We start from the raw sequence: 20,703 nt of genomic DNA, 5'->3' as shown, positions 1-20,703 counted from the left end.
GTGAAGCTCTTCAGCCTCGTCTTTATTCTCACAGACCCCGTTCTCATATTTGTCCTTCCTCGCCAGTTTCTCGGTGCCTTCTCCTGGGGAAAAATTACATCAGTAGCCACGCAAGCTGTCGCGAGGTAACCTCTATGCTTCACAGCATAGACTGTTACCTTTAATCCCCCGCCGCTTCTAGGAAGCAGGTGCACGGTCCAGTATTTTTTTTGCCGCTTCTTTGGTTGCGATATTGGTCGTCGACGTCGGCCATGACTACCTGTAGCCAGAGGGCACTCAGGTCCTCATCATCATTCTCAAAATCGGGCATGCCTTCCTTAACTACCGTTTACCGAGGATCTTGGACATATTCCATCAGACAAAAGAGCACATTTTAGGAGCCTCCGCTTCATGAGGTTCAATAAGCAATGCACGAACATGCAAACTTTCCACTTCGAACCAAGCCGTTTCCTCCATAGTCTCAAGCCCTGCCCTCCAGGTTTGCTCGGAAAGCATGGCCAGTTCCATCTTGCGAAACGTCGTCTCCTGGCTATTCACTCGTTCCCAAGCGAGTTCCATCATTTGATACAAGCGGCTACAGCATATATTGGCAGGCGATATTTCAACGAAGCTCCGTCGACCCATAGACCAGTCACCGCAAGTTATCGACGGCCTCGGACCAAAACAGCCACTTCGCAGTTCACAAGGTGAAGTTCAAACTTCGCAAGGGTGGCATTCACGTCATCTCTCAATGCACCACTGAATCCTAGTTCCCCTGGTGGCCTTGGGTACTTTGAGACGTCCGACTTGTCTGTCTCATCAAAACCTACTCATCTCATAACCGAAAACACTCGCTTTTCACTTCCACTGGTTGTACCAGATACAACAATCGTCCGGTCTGTCGGGATGAAGCGCCCTGGCGCCCCCACGTGAAACTAATATTGAAAGCATTTGATGTCCTGGCAGCGGCAGTTGTATGACGAACTCCTAAACTTATCCCATCGAAGCCTGGTTGGATACAGATACATAGTCACCGATTTTATAACCATTTTCCCCCCTCACATTAGAGATACATGACCACGCGCTAGGCAGCGTTCTTGTAGCTGTGGTAACAGCTGCTGCTTACTTCATAGTCAGGACGTGAAGATACAATAAAACACCTTTCGAATGGAGATTTTTGAATGGCTAGAAGAAGGTTTTGGCTGGCTCCTATGTGGCTAATTCTGCTCATGATGTACAACCAGGCCTCGATGGGATAAAAGTCCTCTTCGTCATGTCCAGCACGATGGTAAGTCTTCTCAACTTCACCAAGCAACAGAACAAGAATATCAAAACACAAAGACAGAAGCCTTGGAGGGTTTCAAGAAGCTCGCAGGCACCTCGGAATAAGTAAACTACTCGCCGGTCAATCCAATCAGCCTCAACCATCAACCTCCTCCACTAGCTAACGTCAATCAAGCCGGGTTTATAGAAAGAAAAAAGAAAAAAAAAGTTTAACAAAGTAACATTTAAAAGTTCATCGAAAGTCTATTTTCAGACGACCCAAATCCCTGCTTCTCCACGCCCCTCTAATTTCATTGCAAAGGGGGGACCTGACCCGCCAACCAAGTAACCATAAACGAAGCGCCGTCCCCTCCCGACCACTCCGGAGGTTTCTCAATGGCGTCCACGGCCCAGGCCCTTTTGATCGCTGGAAAAAGACCACCCACAGTCGTCGAGTAAAGATGCCGAGGGCCGACAAAAAAGAACCAGACACCACCCGGACATCTTGTTCTAGCTGGGACCTGCTCGTGCGTGGTCGACGTCCGATACCATCTAAGCTTTTTTCGGACGGACGCCAGCTATGCACGGAGTTAGTTCCCTCGACGACGGCCGGCAGATGGAGCAGACAGGTCAGGGCGAACATCAGCGCACAAAGTGAGCCTGAGAGGGGACTTGGCGGCTCACACGGCAAACTCTAGCGCCAGTATCCGACGTCCGACGTCTAGGTGCCATGAGGGTTCACAATGGAACGTCTTGATTGATGGATGGTTTCCTAAGCGACGAGTCAATGGTCCAGCTTCGAGATGTCGGTGCAAGGAGTCGACGGCAGTTTCCAACATGTTACAACAGCATTCTGAGTTCACTTGCGTTGGATAACAATTTAGAGAATGATAATTTAGTATAAATCTGTTTTGGTATAAGTATGTTTTTCCGATCAAATGCGCGCTAAGTTTTGCATCTATGTCTAGTACACATTGCCACTGCATACAAGGCGTGGTATCATGTATTCATCTCCATCAGCAATCTCAAACCGTGAGATCATGAGGCCAATCGGCCATTCTGCAGGCCCTAATTAAGGATTACCCAAAATATTACACGAATATATGTTCTTTTCCCACGATAATAGGGTATTTGGATACGCAAATCAGTCTGATCATTAGATCATCATGGCCCAGGCGAAAGCGCCAGCAAGAACGCCGCCGATGGAGAAGACGGCGCGTCCGGCGCCGTTGACTTCGACGACGGATGGGGTGCCTGTTGGGGCTGCACCGCCGGTGGTGCCGGTAGGCGTCACGGGGCCGAGGCCGACGTTGGCACCACCATTGATGGTAGCGGAAGGGCCTGGAGGCTTGGCGGTTGTGGCGCCGGTAGGCTTCTCAGTCTCAGTCTCGTTGTCATCCTCAGAGGCGCTCTTACTGGGAGTGGCCTTCGCCGTGGCAGACTCGGTCTTGGTCTCGGTCTTGGTCTCGGTTTTGCTCTCCTTCTTGGTCTCTGACGAAGAAGTGGGAGCAGCAGACTTGGTAGTCGTCGTAGGCTTGGGCTCCTCCTTGACGCCGGACCAAGGCTCGCCGCTCTTGGGGTCACGGTACCAGTTAGCCTTGGGGTCGCCGAGGCAGTCACCAATGGTGGTGAACTGGTAGCCCTTCTCCTTGGCGACGTCGATCATGTACTGGACAAAACCGTTGGCGGTGAAAGAGTGGATGTCGTGGGCCAGAGAGATGAAGGAATCGCTCGACGGGTTGCCACCGTTGATAGCATTAGCATAGGTCGCCTTGGAGTTGGCACCACCGTCAACCCAGTCCTTGGTGTCAAGGTTGTAGTCGGTCTGAAGGGGATTAGTTCACGACATAACTATAGAAGCGGCGGCTTCCTTTACTTACAACGTGGTAAGAGAGTTCGTTCAGAGCGGCGAGGCATGCTCCGTCACAGTGGGTGTAAGGGGGGCGGAAGTAGGTGGGAACGAAGCCGAGCACCTTTGCGAAAACCTCCTCGTTCTTAACAAGCTCCTGGATCTTCTCCTCGTGGGAGATGGTGTTGAAGTCCTTGTGGCTCCATGAGTGACTGCCAAGCTGGTGACCAGCGTCGAGCATGCGCTTCAGGAGAGGTGTGTAGGCGGCGTTGGCAATGCCGTTGTTGCCGTTGGTGCCAACGAGGAAAAAGGTGGCCTTGATGTTGCCGTTCTTCTCGAGAGTGTCGACAATCTTCTCGGTCAACTCGCCGGGGCCATCATCGAAAGTAAGGGCTACCTTGCCCTTGGTGGTGCAGTGAGTGATATCGACACCGTAGGGGACGTTTCCGAAGCGTGGGCGCGGCATGTCTCTGGGAGCGAGAGCAGACGATGACTCGAAGGGGGCGGCGGAAGCCAAGTTGACTCCTGAGGCCGCGATGGCCGCCAGAAGAGAAAGCGAGTGTACTCTAACAAGCATCGTTGCGGTTGGAAGTGGTAATAGTGAGTGACTGTGGTTGATGGACGAGATATCGTTGGTCTAGCATAAGGTTCATGGGGGGGAAGAGAATACACTTATATCCAGACCCACGATGCTGGGGGGGAGCAGCCCACACACTTGCTGCTGCATAACAAGCCCCGGGGAATAGTGGGAAATGAAGTGCTAGGGAAATCCGCCGAGCGGCGCGTGGAGAAGGCTGGGCAGGAGGTGACCTCAAAGACGGCGTCTAGTCCGTGTGCCGCGCCCAACGGCGGCCGAGTTACCGGGCGAGTTGGAGAGCAGGGAAAGTCATTGTGCGGATTGGCCTCTTGTTTGAATCAGCCTAGAAGGAGAAGGATCTCACGCAAGGGGGGGGGAGTCCGTCCGCATAAGCTGTCTTGCAACTTGCAAGGAAGGCTGGTTCACCATCGAGGGGGCGCATCGGCACGACATGGCTTGATATCGTAAGAAACGGGCAGCACAAAAAATCGACCAAAAATGTCGATGCGCAAGCCAGTGATCAAGCCAACGCCAGCGCGGAACCTCCGCTGCATAGAACTAGAACTTTTTGCGGGGATACTGTTAGCAATCAAGAATAACAAGGCAAGAAAAAAAAAAGTACCTAATTGGACCTCTTTGGGTGGGATCGACGTATAGGACTCAGACGAAGAAGAAATGAGAGCCAAGACGACCGGGTTAGACTTAAGTTAGTTCTTTGAATTTTTGAGATCCCGATGCCTTTCGTGTGTACCCCCCCTGACTCGAGCAGGCAGAGAAGACGAGAATACGAGCAGTGACAAACCGAGTTACTGGGCTTCAAAATTGCAGTTCTAGTGGTGTGCGCCCGACACACTCGGCACAAGTGCCCTGGGTTCTTTTTTTTCCTGGTCAACATTGGGGGGACTTTTTTGTCAGAACGAAAAACGCGGCGTGGGCTTGTACCGTTTGGGCGGGGTTTGTAGGCAGATGCTAAGCCATGGCAAAGGAAAAGGGTACTTTAGCAGCAAGCCCAGCGACAATGGTAGGCAGCGGGTGCGGCGCGGGGCTTGATGGAACAGGTTGGTTGGCCGTGGTTGAGGCTTGGACAAGGTACGAACATGATCCTGGAAGGTCTCTCAGTTGGCGATGTCATACAGGAAGCATTTGAGAAGAGGGTGCGAGACGGTGCAGGCCTTGGCGCATTAGACTCGTATGAAAGGGGACTGACGCAAGGGACGCGGAACCTATGATTGGCCGTCAGCATCACCTACTATGGCTCTTGCATGTCGTGTGATTTGGGGGTCCAACCCGTCAGCACCTGAATAGGAGGGGTCAGCTCAAGGCATCGATGTACTTCTCAAAAGGTACGATAAATGATTATTCAAGGTGACACGCTGAAAGAGGACCAGAGAGAGATGGTTTGTCGCGCCTGTAAGAGCGACTGAGCGGAAAAGCTTAGAGGAGCACGGTGTGGCGGCGGCGTGGCTGGGTCGCTTCGTGGTGTCAAGGCACCGTTCGTCTTTGGCTAGGATGACTTTGAGACGGACGATGGATTAGTAGAGGCTTCCATTGCTTCTTTTCATGGATTGTTTTTGTCAACCGTCGTTGAGTCCTTTGGCGGCGTTGACATGGACAGCGAATGTGATCAGGCTTGCCCAATTCGCGTTGAAGTCCGAGGAGTCATTCATTTCCAGGGGCCAGAGCAGCTTCGGTAAGATGATCAGATTAGCAGGCTGCGACCTGCAGGGCCAGCTGGTTGTGAAATCCTGCAATTGTTTGCTGTGCCGCGGCATGTATCCCATTCGCAGGTAGGGGTAGAGTTGGCCCTCTGTTGATGTGATGGAAATGGGTCTCGGTCGTGCCCGGGTTAGCTGTCCAGGACGACAGGCCCTGGTCTCGCTGTTCTTGTCGGTGTCTCGTCCATGTGGAGAGAATGGCAGGTTTGGCACTCCGCTTCGAGCCGACGGTTCTTTGCTACAGGTCTTGACCGACGTCAGATTAATTGTAAAAAATATGAATGGGTGGAATTGCCCTCGTATTGAACGCCCCTCTCCACCCACCAGTGCGACCAACGACCAACGGGTGAAAGGGGGGACGTTGTACAACGCATGCTAGCAGAACAAACCTGCACTCCGGTCAGCAGTACGGATACTCCATTCTCAGTACATTGCAACGCTGGAGTTGGTGCAGGGGGTAGGGGACAGAGGCCCTGAATCGAACCGGCCTACTGCCTCTCTTTTTTTCCCCGAAGCCGAGGTGCCGAAACCGTGGCGGCGCCATCTGTGGCTAGGCAGGGGAGAGAGAAAGAGAGGGGTAGGGCAAGGACGAGCGCCCGGTGGTAGTGACCTCACTGTAAGGTAACCCGTAGTTGGGAGAAGGTTGCATGCCTGTAGGATGTGATTGGTTTCATCAGCCTTACGATTATTATCGGAAGGAAACATACATTTGCCAGGCACAACATCAGGCACAACAATCAGCCTAGCTGTAAGGTGCCTGTCATGTACATGTTGAGGTGCCAGGTAGGTGTTGCTGTTGCCTTCTCTGCAGTGACTGCCATTTCTGCCACTGGCTGCTGATGTCCGCCTTCCTTAGTCGACACGTGCGTTTGCTTGGTGTTCCTTCCTAACTGCACTCTGTCATCCCTCCTTCTAGGTCAGCCCCTATCCCTCCCTACCCGACCGACCTCTTTCCTTCCCTCACCAACGCAACGCTAACACGGCAATAGCAACAGAGGTTTTCTTTTTTGTATTAATCCAAATGAGGCAAGACCAGAGATATTTTGAGATACACGCCACCCCGCACTGTGAATTTACCACAATACATATAGCGCATTACTGTGCGGCTGCATAATGCGCCACACTGGTTGCACTACCTGTTTACGAGCTGCACTTTCCCCCTCTAACCACACGCCAACAACCCCCTGGCTCCTTCCTTCAGTCCAAGATTGTATATTTTTCAGGCACCATGGCCTCGCCAAGGGACGAATTATACGCCTGTACTCCGTACCGCCTTAGCTTTTGTGCTGTGCTAGCCAAGACCCTTGGCACGCAGGCATTAGCAGAGACAGCACCCACCCCAGGAAAACCCAATTCCATGTCTCCCTTCTTTTCGGGCAGGAGGGTGAGGCCACTTTGAGCTGCCAGCTGCTTGGAACTGACTGTGAGACCCCCCCGATCCCAAACACAGAAGCCAAGGCCGCCTGTTCCTTATTCTTGTGCATTATTTCCTTGTCTTATTTTTGGACTCAACACACCCAACCGAGCAACACCTCCCGTGCGGCGCCTTCCTTGGATCGTCCGTTTTCTCGGGACGCCATCCGGTACTGAAGCTCTTTGGGGGAGTCGTCTGTTCTCCGTCTCATCTTCGTAGTATTGTATGCTGAATCCCCTACCTTGGCCGTGAACCACCCAATTTCCCATTGAAGGGAGAGAGATGTTCATCCGCCAAAGCAGCCAATCCCGTCGTTTCAGTATCTTTTAACCTTCTCCCACAATATAACAAATAACAAAGTACTTCAACCGCCAACCAAGGTAAATAAAGATTAAAAATTAAACATAAAAAATCAGAACAAAAGGGTTTCCCCCCCCTTGTTGCCAAGCCAGGTCATCCTCGCCCATCGGATCATACTTCTCGTACTCATGTTGTCCAACGAACAGCCCTGTCTACATCTCCTCACTGCCGATCTCAATCGCCCATCGGCAATTAATCAACGTTGCACCTGCATCAACAATTGCATTGCGTTCGGGGAGAGAAACGCCGGCTATCGCGTCATGAACCAGACGCGTTAGCGGCCATGTAATCCATTTACCGCCTCATATTTCCACTCTCTCCTGATGAGACCAATCAATGACATCATGGCTTCGAGAAAAGAAGCAACTTTCCAATTGCCCAGCTGAAACAACCAATCTATAGACAAGCCTCCCATCGAAGCTTTGTCTCACCACGCCATGTGCTTAACCGCTTCAGTGTGCCCATCACCGAGAGACCTGCTGAGACAGGTTGCCGGAGATACAGTGCCTCTAACAAGGATTGTTAAATGACCATGTCTCTACTGTGCATGTATTTTTTTTCGTTGAGCTTGCGCTCAAAACTCGATGCCCCGACAGCCAGCGCCTCCATGCGAGCACCAGCGCCTCGGCGCTTCTTCTCCGGTTCGACGCGCAGACTCACCATGGCTGGTCGGAGTGATTTCGGGCTTTTCAAGATGACTTTACACTGAATCTCACTCACTTTTTTTTTACGAGTTCCCATATGTCGTTTGCACTGCCCCATACACAGTCATCAGTCAGCCCTGCAGCCTTGCAGAGCCAGGAGGCCATTCCGTCTCTGCAATGCAACAAACGCTTGCCTGCTTACCAGCCCCGCCAAGCTAACATCAGGCAGCCCTTTATCGTGGGATGTCAGCCCAGTAAATGGATATCCTACTGTTCAGATGCCATGCCGGCGTTAGACGCGGCCGCCAGCTCGACTGCGATCCTCCGTGTTATTTCTAGCTGTATATTTTTTGATGTTCTTTCTCTGCTGCCAAGAACTCGTAGGGGCCAATCCAGCAGAAGCTGAGATGTTCGTCATACGCACTGACTGAAACGGCCGTTCGAATATGCAGCGGCACTTGTTGGCTCGCAGCCGCTCAAACGGCGGTGTGGGCTTGGCAAACGGCTATATTCTGCATGCGCAGTCTGCTTGTTTACGACTTGTTTCGACGTTGGATTTTGGTGTTCTTTTTTTGTTTTTGTTTTTTTGAGGGCGCTAAGGTGTTGACGGTACGAAGATGCCTGGCACGGCTGTCCGTAGATCAGCGAAGCTTGGTTCGGTAGTTGGGTTTTACCGTTTAGCCTGATGATACCTTATTGTGCCAGTGGAACGTAACCATTATCTTATCAATTGCACTGCAGACTGTACGGGAAGACGTATATTGATGCCCATGTTATCTGTGTGAATGAGATGATCATAAGGGCTGCGACGTTTTGATTATAAGCCTCGATATTATTGTGTAAGCTCACACATTCTAAAGTCGAGTTTGCCTTTACCTAGATACGTCCCTCAAGAACATCTTATTCGTAGGTTTTAGGTCAAAGATAGATAAGTAGTAAAAGAGCTAAGAAGGAAAATAGAACCAATGTCCCCAGTTCTACTCGTCTCGCTGATTAGCACCAAGCTGTTCTTGCCCCCCAAGCCTAAATGTACATCCCGCCTTCCCAGACCATGACTTTTAGAATGGTGTGCCGTACCTGCTCAATCAACTTGTAGATAGACTTCAAGTGATGCGGGGGCTATTATTTGCCATATTCTAGTTCAATCTAGATACCCCGTGGCTATGCATTCCCTATAAGGTCTTCTGGGCAATCGATGAAAGCGTTTTTTCGGGGTAATTCGATTCCAACTTCAAAGAGACGAGACCGAAAGTGAAAATGTGATTTATACATTCACTGAGGTGCGGTCAGACGAACACATAACCTTCAAGACAGCCTAGCTGGAGGTCTCATCGACGACAAGTTTGTTAAACAAGCTCTACTTCAAGCATTAGATTCGATGACTGTTGATATCGCCAAAAGGAGAAGCCCAGCGTGACATGTTCTACTGGATATTCTGCTCCGGTTCCGGGTTTAATGACTTGACTTTCATGCTGTGGCATCTCGAACCACTACACATCAAGTAGCCATCGAGCATAAACTGGCAATTACCTGACCTTGGACGTTCAGAGATTGAGAGAGGTGAGGACAGCATTTTGCTTTGTATGCATGACACGCGTGTTGACATGACCATCGGGGTCCTGGAAGATGCTATCCTTCTATTTGAATGGCTGTAATATGAGGATGCCTCTTTACCAAAGACGCTCCACTACTTTTGAAAGTAAACCTAGACAAAAGCCTTTCATTTTTCAGTAGTAAGCTAGATCTTTGCACACGGCCGAACCATTTCCCCTGTATATGCCTTACAATAGGAGAATTTGCCATGCTGACCGTATAAAGATCGGCATTTAGGTTAGTTTGACGAAATCCACGAGAGAAAATTATTATTTCTTAGCGGCTGGAGGACAGCGGGATAATGCGTTAAACCTACAGAGCCGACAGAATCATGAAACTCAGAGATCTAGTTCTCCTCGGTGTGCATTCGGCGCTGAAAAGTGAGCCAGCTTGTCGAGCCACGTACTTCATAGCCGACAATTGGGATTGAAGGGTCCCGAATACCAGGACTCCAGAGCAGTGGGACGAGGTATGTAGGGAGGCCACACAATACCTTATGAAACTGCCGATCGTCTCATCCACTCCCAGTCACGGGTCCGTTAGAGTGACACATTACCTACAACTAACCTTTGAACGTCTTGATGGACAGAACTGGAGCCTCCCCTCCCGTAAGCCTGATCAGGCCAACAGAGGACAGAACGCCACCTATACATCCTTGAATCGGGCTCGATATGCCTTATATGCTCGGTGGTCAGGCCTAGGAGACTTACAAGAATCTTCTATTCAGTCACTTGCGAGTTTCTTACTGACTGGACGAGTTTTCTCGTATTCCCGGTCTGTCTGCCTGTCTGTCTGATCAGATCTACGAAGTGCTCCTTACGCCTCAAGGTTACTTTTGAATTCTCATCAAGTCTAGAACGAAAGAAACTGAAGTAAATGCAACAATCCCAAACCCTGCCCGGTTCGAGCAGACAGCGGACAGATTTCAAACGTTGAACGAAAGCTGATTTTCACATCTGCGTTCCAATGACAGTACACTTTTCTGAGGCCAACTATCCCTAGCCTAATTTGGACTCGTGCGGGTAACACCCAACTATAAGTCGTCAGACCAGACATGGCATGTAGACAATTTACCCGGAAATCTTCTGAAGACGGGCGTGGTGAGGCCTTCTGAAACAAGAGAGTATCTTTAAACATACTAACACGCAACTACTGACGCATGCAATTCATCCTGACAATGATCGTCGCCCTTTGAGAGTGTTTCGCTGAAATTTTACAGCCCATCCCCTCTCAACAGCAGTGTCATGTTGCTGCTGTATGCTCCAGCTACCTACTCCAGACATCCATGTCTTCAAACTATAAGCTTTCGTTGTTCAACGTGGCTCAAAATGGTCCTCACCATTTCCGGATAAAATCCGAAGCCTCCAGAGTTTCCGGCAGAGTTCGCCAGCATCCAAACAAAGTCTTTACGCTTAATCGGCTTGATTAGCCTTCCAACCCACAGTCGTGGGGCAACGGGAGTCCAAATTCAAACCCCCCCAAGAAAGTTTAACGATCAGATGAAAGCCAAACCGATACCGACGACAACCCCAGACAGTTTACAAAATGAGATTATTCGGGAAGGTAACTTGAGAAGTTTGTATTGACTGATTTTACATAAACGACAAAAAAAAAGGGTATATCTAATACAGATGACCGCCCATATGCTAAACCGCTCTGACTGTCTATGCCCCATGGAAATCAACGCTAGGTGTAGGTATATGCTGACAAAGAAAACAAAAAAATGTAAAAAAAACCTGACACATGATAATAATGTAAACACGTAAACCGCCCGATCCGTCACTCATATGCAAGAAACCATTACTCTCAAGAGATTTAGAGGCTGCCGACGCTCTGCGCCCGCTCCTTGTCGATGCTTTCGATAGATTGTGAACGGCCGTTGGCCCGTTTGCCTCCGCCGGGTTGGTCCTCCCTCTCGACCACAACAGTCGTGACTGTCTCCATCTGGATGCCCTCCATCGCGCCACGCCGTCTCAGAGACTCCTGGCTGATGCTCCGGTGGGCGCCACCTCGGTGGTGGCCATCTCTCTTGATGCCCCGGCGACTGCCCCGGCGGAACAACTTCCAGAGCCACCCGCCCGTGCCCTCGTCACTCGGGGTGAGGTGGGTGGGGTTGCTTCCGGCTCCCTGGACCCACACCATGTTTCCGTATCGGCGGTTCGCCGGAGTCCGCATGAAAGCGAAGGTGTCGAGACCCGTGTCCTCGTAGTCGGGCGACGCGCCGAAGATAATGACGTGACGGGTGGTGGAGAAGAGCAGGACGTCGAGCCAGCCGTTGGACGCGATCATGGCACCCGCGAGACAGAAGTACGCGAGCGAGACCTCCTTTCCGGCCATGGTGATCACACGACCCAGGGCCAGGGGGGCGGTGCAGAGAATGTAGATGATGGGATAGATCAGGAAGGCAGGGTGGTGGCCGGCGTTGCTCGGGGATGACGCTTGCTGCTGCTGCTGCTGCTGTTGCGCAGAGGTCTTGGGGATACCGGACTGGGAGAGGGTCTGCGCATGGCTCATTCTGCGACCCCGGGTGTTCTTTGACGAAGAGGAGTTGTTGGATGACGAAGGGAGTTGAAGAGAGGGATCCGTGCGACGGATGTGGTTGAAAATGAGGATGTAGAGAATAGCTGTTACGAAGAATGAGACGAACATCCAGAGATAGTGGAGGTAGAGACGCATGGCTTCGTAGCGGACGTTGACCCAGCACTGTTACGAGTGTTAGTTGGTTTGTTTGAAAGAGGAAATGAGGAAACGGCAAAGAAAGAAGAAAGAGATTTGCGACATACCCAAGCAGCGGCTCGGACGTACAAGCCGCCGTCATCCGCTCCGTTGTTGGTGATGATGATGCCAGCCACGGCCAGGGCGTAGATGAAGAACCACACGGACAAGATCATTGTGTAAAAGCCCCACGTGGGCAACTTGTACTGCCTCACAACCGAGAGGTACGTGTGCACGGCAATGGTGGTGATGAAGACACTCGAAGCCAAATCGCCGGTCGATACAAACCAACCCTGGGCCCAGCACGTCGAGGTCCCGACCATGATACCGTCCTTGACGAGCCAAGAGGCATTGAGCAAGAAGGCCAGGGCCTGCTGGATATCGGCCAGCAACAAGTTGTAAATGAGGATGAGAAACTGATTAGGCGCATCCCGCTTTGTCTTCTTCCGGTTGCCGGCCTCATACACGGTTTCCGGGAGACCCATTTCTTCGGCCAGCGCGGCATCTGGATTCCGCTCGTCGGACATGCGCTGCGGCAAGTCCGGGGCTGGTGAGAAGTACCATGATAACAGCCTATACGTGAGGACGAAGAATAGTGCTGTTGTGGTGAGGAAGGAAAGGAAGCCGAAGAAGGAGACGGCCGTAAGGCCGCGCCGGAGGACGCTGGGCAGTGGCGTCAGTGTCCGACTTTGGGGGTCCATGGCGAGATGCGGACGGAGGACAAGGCGCCGCCGGGTGGCGTTCGGGAGGGAAAGGCTGGCGTGGATGGGATCAAGACATTGATGGACGGACGGGCTGCCTTTCGGATGAACTTGGTGCCTAACCCAGTCCTTCCAGTTGATGCAGTCTTAGCTGCGTGATGCCGTTGAACGCCAAAGGGAGTGACAGTTCATCCAGGACGGCACCGGACAAAATGTGGCTGCATACCAGATGATAAATGATCTTTGGCAGCTCTGGTCCGGTCCAGGCCTAAGCCTACGGAGGCCAAGCATGACGATCATCGAGACCCTGTCCCTGAGAAGGATGGGACCTAGTGGATGGCAGAAGAAGGCTACGAACTCATGATGGGGCTCGCTTCTGCAGACGACTGAGTCGGACTGACTAGGACGACTGAGAGAAGGGCATGTCTGCATGGATAACTTCCGGACGTAGAGCCCATGGGAAATCAGAGGAAGGGAAATAGAGCGGGCCCGCCTACCTTAAACGGGATGTAATCCCGGAAGGTTGATTCCTTTCCCATCGACAAAATCCATGTGTAGGAATAAGAGGCGAGGCAGATGGGGAGGAGGGGGGGGGGGATCCTGAGGGGCCCAGAGGGGGGGCGATTTGCTGCCGCCCGTCTGGGGCGAGCACCGCAGTGGGTGCCTGTATATTAACACATGTCAAAGTCAACTGCCAGCTGTACATAGTAGTAAACTTCCGTGTCATCCGTACAGCTTGCTGGTACGTATGGTAGTAGACACTTAAAAGCAACCTCCCAACAACAGACAGACGTATTCGTACAGCAAGGTTTGCATGTCAGAAATGATGTGCGTTTCGATCACTTCAAACGGTTACAGAGGCTAAATCTTTTCTGTGAGTGTTCATTTCGTTAGGGGAATTGACAACACCCAAAGCAGGGTAGCACAGAAGGGGGCTGCCACGAGGCCTGGCTGAACTACGACTTAGCGAACTGGTGCCAAGGACATTAGACCAAACCTTAGCAAAGCGCCACCGCTTCTTCTGATTGGAGGACTGAACATCACGGCCAGGGGCAAAATTCCCTTTTGGAGTTTTGGGCGCCTGTCAGGAACATTGGAGAAACCCGCTAGCATGAGTCTGACGTGCCCTGAGTCCCGAGATGGACCTTCTTAATGGTACCATAAGTCAAAGCCTAGAATGCTTCTTGTGGGGGGTTTTGTGATTTGCCTTTTCTTGCACTGGTTGTCATGGTTGTTTTACGCAACATTTTCATTCTCCTCTCTCCTCACTTGGGCTTCTTCAGCCATAGTCTGGGCACGTCCACGTTGTGGACCCTGACACTAGGCTCAAGATGGTCACCATTAACGAGACTTTAATACGCTAGGCTTGATATGTAAACGTCCAAAAAAACTCCTAGCTTCCCACGCGAACTCCTTTACCGTTCCCCTCTAGGCTGTTTCGAAATGTTCCCTCCCTCGTTCATGGCTCATGGGAGATGTTGTTTTGCCCACCATTGAAGCTAGCAAATTGGGAAGCTTTTTTATCTGATCTGTCTCGTCATATTGCAGGCTGCCCACGTTATTGATCGGGAACTTCTCCGATAATGGCGGTCATCCCTCCGACCGTTTGATGTTGGTCCCCCAAGATTTCCATCAGTCTGGCTGGTGGCGGCGCCACCGAATCGATCATATCGTCGGGTTTCCAAACGTCGAAATATACCTGAACATAGACAGGGCTATAAGGCGAAAAAGAAACGTTTGAGGCTAGATGATTCCAAACCACTTTTTTATCAATCTTCCATTCAACGGAAAACCCAGCATCCGTAGGAACTGATCGGCAGCCTAATGGAGCTTGCTCTCGTGATTGGATCTGGGAACGTATACGACTCTTCATGACTCCGTTCAGACGGAATGGCCGCTCCTCTCGTGGACAGGTTTGGTGGAGTCGTAGGTGCAGTTTGCCAGCTGTGCAAAACCCCTGTACGGCCGTAAGGGAATCTTTCCCCAGTGTTGCAGCCGCCCATGGAAAAAATGGCGGGTCCCGTCATCATTGCCCACCAGGTCGCATCATTTTGGCATCGTGTGAGATTCCAGTCCCTACCCACCAGGCTGCCGGGATATGGAATCACAATGTCAGCGTGACACGGACGAAGTTTGTGGTGGAGTTGGACTACGCGAGAAATGATCGGAAGGCTCTTTTCCCTCAGATAGAAACATCTCAACCGAATCGTGGTTGCTCAGCCCTTGATGATCCCCTAGTCAGGGCAATTGCAGGGCAAAGCGAGCAGGCTAGCTGAGTGAAGCCTCGTCGTAATCTAAGCTAGTAATGTGTAGCGCTGCCTTAGCGATTTTAGCGGCCAGCCGCAATACAGGGGACATAACCGATGAGTGTGGTGTTGCGATACCGCTCAACTGGAAAACCCGGTAGGGCAGAAATTCTCTCCGTTATCCCGGTTTCTGTTTATGTGAGGAAGATGGGGGGCTTACCATTCCCGAGCCGGGTCATTGCCGCATCAAACCTTTTGTCCGCGTGGCTTCAGTCATTGACACCAGAGTTTATTACTCCGATATCCACTGGTCTATGTGGGTTTTTGATTCTTTCTTGCAGCAGTTATATCACGTAGTTGGGCTGTTGGGTACCTCACCGTTCGGAGTTAATATTGAGGCCGACCAAGTCGTTAGCAAACCAAAGTGATTCTCAAAGCATTGGCCACCTTTCACCTCGAGAAAACTCTGTCGTTTTCCACTTATGTTATGCCAAGCCTCAGTAGATGACATGCAGTATGAATTGTGTGGATTCTCGCAGCATGCACGAGGCTCTAGAGTGATCATTTCGTTGTCTTGATTCATGCCCAGGATTCTGCGTTGCAAAGTGAGAGGCAGCGGGTGTTTACTCGTTTCAATAGATCGGCGCTTCTTCCACAACACTATCAACGAAACCTCTGGATACGGGATGCCTCTGTGACATGTTCAATGACGAGAGGCTGTCTGGTATGGCTGGCTCTCGATGAAATAGGCATTCTTTACTGGTCGCTTTCCCCAAACCAGTGTCATATGGTACTGATTGCTTGCATGATTATTAGTAAACTCTGCAAACAACTTTTGAGAATTACAAGGCACGGCGTAACATATGGAAATGATATCTGAAGACCAGAACGTGTGATAACTTTCCAACAAATGTCGAATTTCTCGGATAATTTAGCTGACAGTTACAAGGGGAGTGCAAAACTTGGCTTGAGCCCTCCGTATTGTTAGCCGCACCGCATGACATCTTGGCAAGATGTAACTCTGCAATGATTTTGTTAGCCTTTCAGAGTTTCATCTGCAACGATAATACTTGAATGCAGCTGCGCACTGGTGCTATGAGAAGAGAAAAAGCCCAGGGGAAGGCTAGAACACGGGGAATGGAAACGATAACAGGGGGTTCAATAAGGGGTAGCTGAGTAAGGGCCACATAGCTACCTATTTGAGCAATAGAGGGAGATTTTTAGTCGACCTAAACAGGAACGGAGGCCAAAGTAAACAGAGCACCACAGACCATTTTCAAATGGCAATAATAAAAGTCTTGAATATTTGCCGCGACGTTGATTCTCGGCCTCAAGCTACGCTAACATCACCGCCCTAAACTGTGAATAATCTCAATGTGAAGAGCCCCGGGTTGCCAGTAAGTATATAGCTATCTCAACTATACCCTTCAACGAATCAAGTCATCGACATTTGAGCTCTCCTTTTCCGCAATATACAGCGCCTGTTGATAGGCAAAAAAACTGGCTCACTCTCTTGCCTAAGGCCTCGAGTGACTGACAACCAGCTTGTGCCCCCTTTTCGACCAAAAATGCCATGTCGTACGCATGTCCGCACCCAGTCAATACCGGCATCGTAGCCACTATCTCTCGCTTAGGGTCTAATTTGGACTGACTCGTGTTCACAGTCGCCGTTCTGGTAGATCAAACAATCCTTCATTTGAGAGGGAAGCGCCCGGACGAGATCCAGGTTATTTGTAGCAGCTGCAGCAGCAAGCGGATTTCTTTGGAAATCCTCGTTCGAGTCGGAAATGGGAACCATCTTCTCAAAACACTTCAAACCGGTCTTACAACTCGATATGGATGTGTTGTATTTTAGTGGAAACTGATAGATTTCCCAGAGATATGCACGTACTACTTCAGGGGCCCCGGAGTCTGGCTCCTCGTTGCGAAAAGCAACGACGCGCCGCGCTATTTGACGGATGACCCAAGGCTCTCGCGAGAGCAAGCTTTGTTTTTGCCGCAACTGAAGATTGAGATACCTGGACCCAAGGGGGAAGATGCAACAGAGTCGTGGCCGTCGAGAGCTCCCGATTTTACTGTAGCTTCCGTTACCTCGCCGTTTCACGACCAGTTTTACGAAGCGCAGACGTGCAGTGCGCTTGAAACCGTGCACGCCCACGGCTTCAGGAATAATCAGACGCGAATAATCTTGGCGAAAACGGGAGGGAAACCGTCTATGACTTGTCACTAGATAGAGCGGACGTATTGTAGGTGATTATGGATGACAACAATCATTTATTGAGATGGAGATGGGGAATCGATACATGTGCGAGATTCTAACACACATAGGCAGCTGGATGATTGCCTCGCGGATCAATAATTCAAACCAGAAGGTAAATCAGAGTGCAATGAAGGTTGTGTTTAGCGGCTCATACTGAGGCGGAGCTTCGGGTCTGGCGTATCCCACAACCAACGACCATCAACTAGCAAACAGCATAGAGTTACCCAAGGTGTAAACAGTAGCAGATTGCCAACAATCAACAACTGCCTAGTTTAAGGTACGGTGAGATAATCAGGTGCCTGTTATCAACAATAGAGACGATCCCTTACTTTTTGTTTTGTACAACTTGACGTCTCTATTGCCACCGACAACAACCACTATCCGGGTCATAGTAGTTTGGGAGGCAGGAGTTTGACGACTGATGATCGTTAGCGCCAACTTCAGCCAATGTAGCCACATCGGAATGAACAGCCACCAGAAGCTATCCGTAATTGTGGCCATGATGACCAGCGTCACCGCATCGGTGAGCTCAATCATATGCGTTACTCTCAACTTGGCAGTCTGTACCTCTTACATTGAGCAAGCTGGCCGGGGCCACCGCCCAAAGTTCTAATTCGGAGTCCATGGGTTCTCTTAGCTCTACCCTAAATATACTTGGCCGTAGTTCGTGCACGTTCAGTCTGGACAGGCGACAGGACTTACTGCAGCCTAGCTGTCAGAGTTGTGTGGTACAAGTGAACAATTCAGGTATGGGTCCCAAAGTGATTGCATTCCTCTCTGGCCTCCTAATCCTCATGGGGCCTCGAATCCCCTTATACCATAACATCTCTTGCATTCCTCGGTTTCCCAGCGAATAGCATCGGAATGTGACATTAGCTCATAGCCAGTAGGGCCGCAGTGCCACTGTTAGCTACGAAAACGGCCTATTGAGCATGGGACCTTGGGCGTATGAGACTCCCCGCTACGTCGTGAATTTGAAAGAATTTGAACTCGTTAGCAGTTTGTGAGTTAAAACACGGGCTGCAGCTTGTTGGTTATCTCGTGCGTATTCTCTCTTGAAGTGCGAGAATGCTTCTTAGGCATTTCAACAGAATGCAAGTAGTTGTGACAAAGAAGAGATGGAATAGGAAGAACAGCTGTAGGATAATGTGCGGATTTGGAGTTCCAAATAATTGAATATACTTTGAACAGTCACTAGCCGTTATTTTCAAAACAAGTCAGATTACTCACGCCATATTCAACTGTTGTAATCTCTATCATTAGTGAAATAATTTAAGGCTATGGCGCCAACCGGTCCCTTAAAAGAACCTGCTCTACATTGCCTGAATGGCGCTTGCAAGCCAATGGCTTGATGGAGGCTACCTGACACCAATCTTGCTTTCTTTCTGGAGTTAGAAAATTATGGCGCATCCTCTAGGGCTCAGTCATCACCTGATCGCATTAAAAGCGCTTCAATTCGGGGGTAGGTGGGCGAGGCAATTCCAAGTAAACAAAGAGTGAATGAAATGCTGTTGAGGCAAATCAGTCGTACACAGAGGGAGCATTTAGCCGAAGTCCACTATTTTACTGTTGCGGGGTAAACTAAACCAACACTCCTATCCGGATGACGCTCTCCCCCAATTGACCGTCGTACCTCAATCGCCTCAATCACTGACGTAGGAAAGACATTGTGCTTCCATCACAGAGATGCGTTTCCCAAAACTTCCGGCAAAGGCCGCATACATCCATCTCAATAACCCCGCTCGACGCAATGCCTTGAGCCTCGAGGTCCTGGAAGACCTCCGCTCACAGCTCCTCCGCAACCTCACATCACCTAAAAGCGGCCGTCTTCTGACCCTTCCGCCCTTCAAATCAGGAATTCTACGAGACCTGGAGGCAGCTAGCGATTCGACCAGTGTTGGATCGAAAGAGAAATCCGGACACAACTGGCTAGTAGATGCCGATGCGTGGGCCGAAGAGCGGGCAGGCCTTCCGAATGTGCTTGTCCTCCGCAGTTCCGGTCTCGTCTTTTCATCAGGCCATGACCTTAAACAGCTTGCCTCGCTCTCCCGAGCCGAAGTGAAGCATACATTCTCTCTTTGCGCCGAAGTAATGTCCCTCATTCGTCGCAGTCCAGCGCCTGTCATCTGTCCCATACATGGGCTAGCAACTGCGGCCGGCCTGCAGCTCGCGTTGTCTACGGACTATCCCATTGCGCTTTCTACCGCCAAGTTTCAGCTTCCAGGCGCAAGCATCGGGCTCCCGTGTACAAGTCCTGCGACTGCTGTCTCTCGTCGCCTACCGCCGGGTCAGACATATCGAATGCTATTGATGGCGGAAGCTGTCACCGCTGATGCGATGAAAGGCGCGGTAGATGTTGTACAGGAACCTGAACACGCAGAATCCACGGATACTGCCGCCGCGGCGTTTGAGGGTCGCGTGAAGGAGGTGGTAGATCGGTTGGCAGGCTCCGCAGGGCAACCCATGGCTTTTGGTAAATGGGCATACTGGACACAAATCGGGATCAAAGGAGACGCAGCCGAGATGGGAGGTGATGGGTATGAGGATGCGGCGAACTGGGCAGGGCGGGTCATGGCTCTGCATGCGAGAAGTGCGGATGCGAGGGAAGGCATCACGGCATTCATGGAAAAGAGAAGACCCGAATGGAGGACATGACAGCTTGAGCCATCCCGGCATTCCAGACAGGGTTTGACCATACTGTGCAGGCGGCCCCGCTTCGGGGGTCCGTAGCTCTCACACCGCACCGGCCAGGCGGCCCACCGGGCCCCTGCACAAAATGGAAAAATCTTCACATAGAAAAAACAAAAGATGTCCCCATCACTGGAGCTACTCAGAAGCTTTCCCAAGATCCGTATTGACCAACGCGGGTCTCGAACCCGCAGCCTTCAGATTAGAAGTCTGACGCGCTACCATTGCGCCAGTCGGCCTGTTTCTTGTGATATGCTCATCATAGACACCCGTGGTGGGGATACGATAACCCGAACGCAAACTTGTAGAACAAGGACGACCCATCCCAATGAACCTTTCATACAATACTACGCACAAGCAATAGTCTCGACCTGATAGGCTTTTTCTTGAACTACGTGCAAGCAGCATGGTTTCACCAAAGGTTCCATTGTAGGTATTTTTGACAACGACTTCTATTATCTACAACTCCCTTTCTTGTTGGTGATACTTTCTCAATGTTGGAAAACCCTTTCTGCAAGTACATTGAAATGCTTCGGCCATGAATTTGAGCAGCGTCTACCCAGAGCGGCACAAGTTGCAGCACTTCTAAAAGGTTCTGAATAGAAAAGACGTCTTTTCTCACTTCTGCCAGACTATATATGCTCTTACTACATGTAACTCCGGCGACGTGATGTTTAGTGAGGTAAGCAGCAATTTTCC

At 50.8% G+C, this 20,703-nt stretch overlaps 3 protein-coding genes across 3 annotated transcripts; 1 reads left to right on the top strand and 2 right to left on the bottom strand.

Moving 5' to 3' along the window:
• Positions 1-2,398: 2,398 nt before the first annotated feature.
• Positions 2,399-3,668, bottom strand: CTRU02_208602 (chitin deacetylase; the record flags this gene model as incomplete). The annotated part of the gene is made up of 2 exons (XM_036728597.1): positions 2,399-3,067; positions 3,123-3,668. 2 exons carry the CDS (start codon positions 3,666-3,668, stop codon positions 2,399-2,401), a joined length of 1,215 nt encoding a protein of 404 aa, XP_036579881.1.
• Positions 3,669-11,209: 7,541 nt separating this feature from the next.
• CTRU02_208601 (uncharacterized protein) lies at positions 11,210-12,810 on the bottom strand (the record flags this gene model as incomplete). The annotated part of the gene is made up of 2 exons (XM_036728596.1): positions 11,210-12,097; positions 12,178-12,810. 2 exons carry the CDS (start codon positions 12,808-12,810, stop codon positions 11,210-11,212), a joined length of 1,521 nt encoding a protein of 506 aa, XP_036579880.1.
• Positions 12,811-19,002: 6,192 nt separating this feature from the next.
• Positions 19,003-19,971, top strand: CTRU02_208600 (enoyl-CoA hydratase/isomerase; the record flags this gene model as incomplete). The annotated part of the gene is made up of 1 exon (XM_036728595.1): positions 19,003-19,971. One exon carries the CDS (start codon positions 19,003-19,005, stop codon positions 19,969-19,971), a length of 969 nt encoding a protein of 322 aa, XP_036579879.1.
• Between the last annotated feature and the right edge of the window lie 732 nt (positions 19,972-20,703).

Source organism: Colletotrichum truncatum (assembly GCF_014235925.2).
Source record: "Colletotrichum truncatum strain CMES1059 chromosome Unknown Contig_0005, whole genome shotgun sequence".
Classification (NCBI taxonomy): domain Eukaryota; kingdom Fungi; phylum Ascomycota; class Sordariomycetes; order Glomerellales; family Glomerellaceae; genus Colletotrichum; species Colletotrichum truncatum.
Note: the sequence above shows the minus strand (reverse complement) of the source record. Positions and strands in the feature narration are given on the sequence as shown.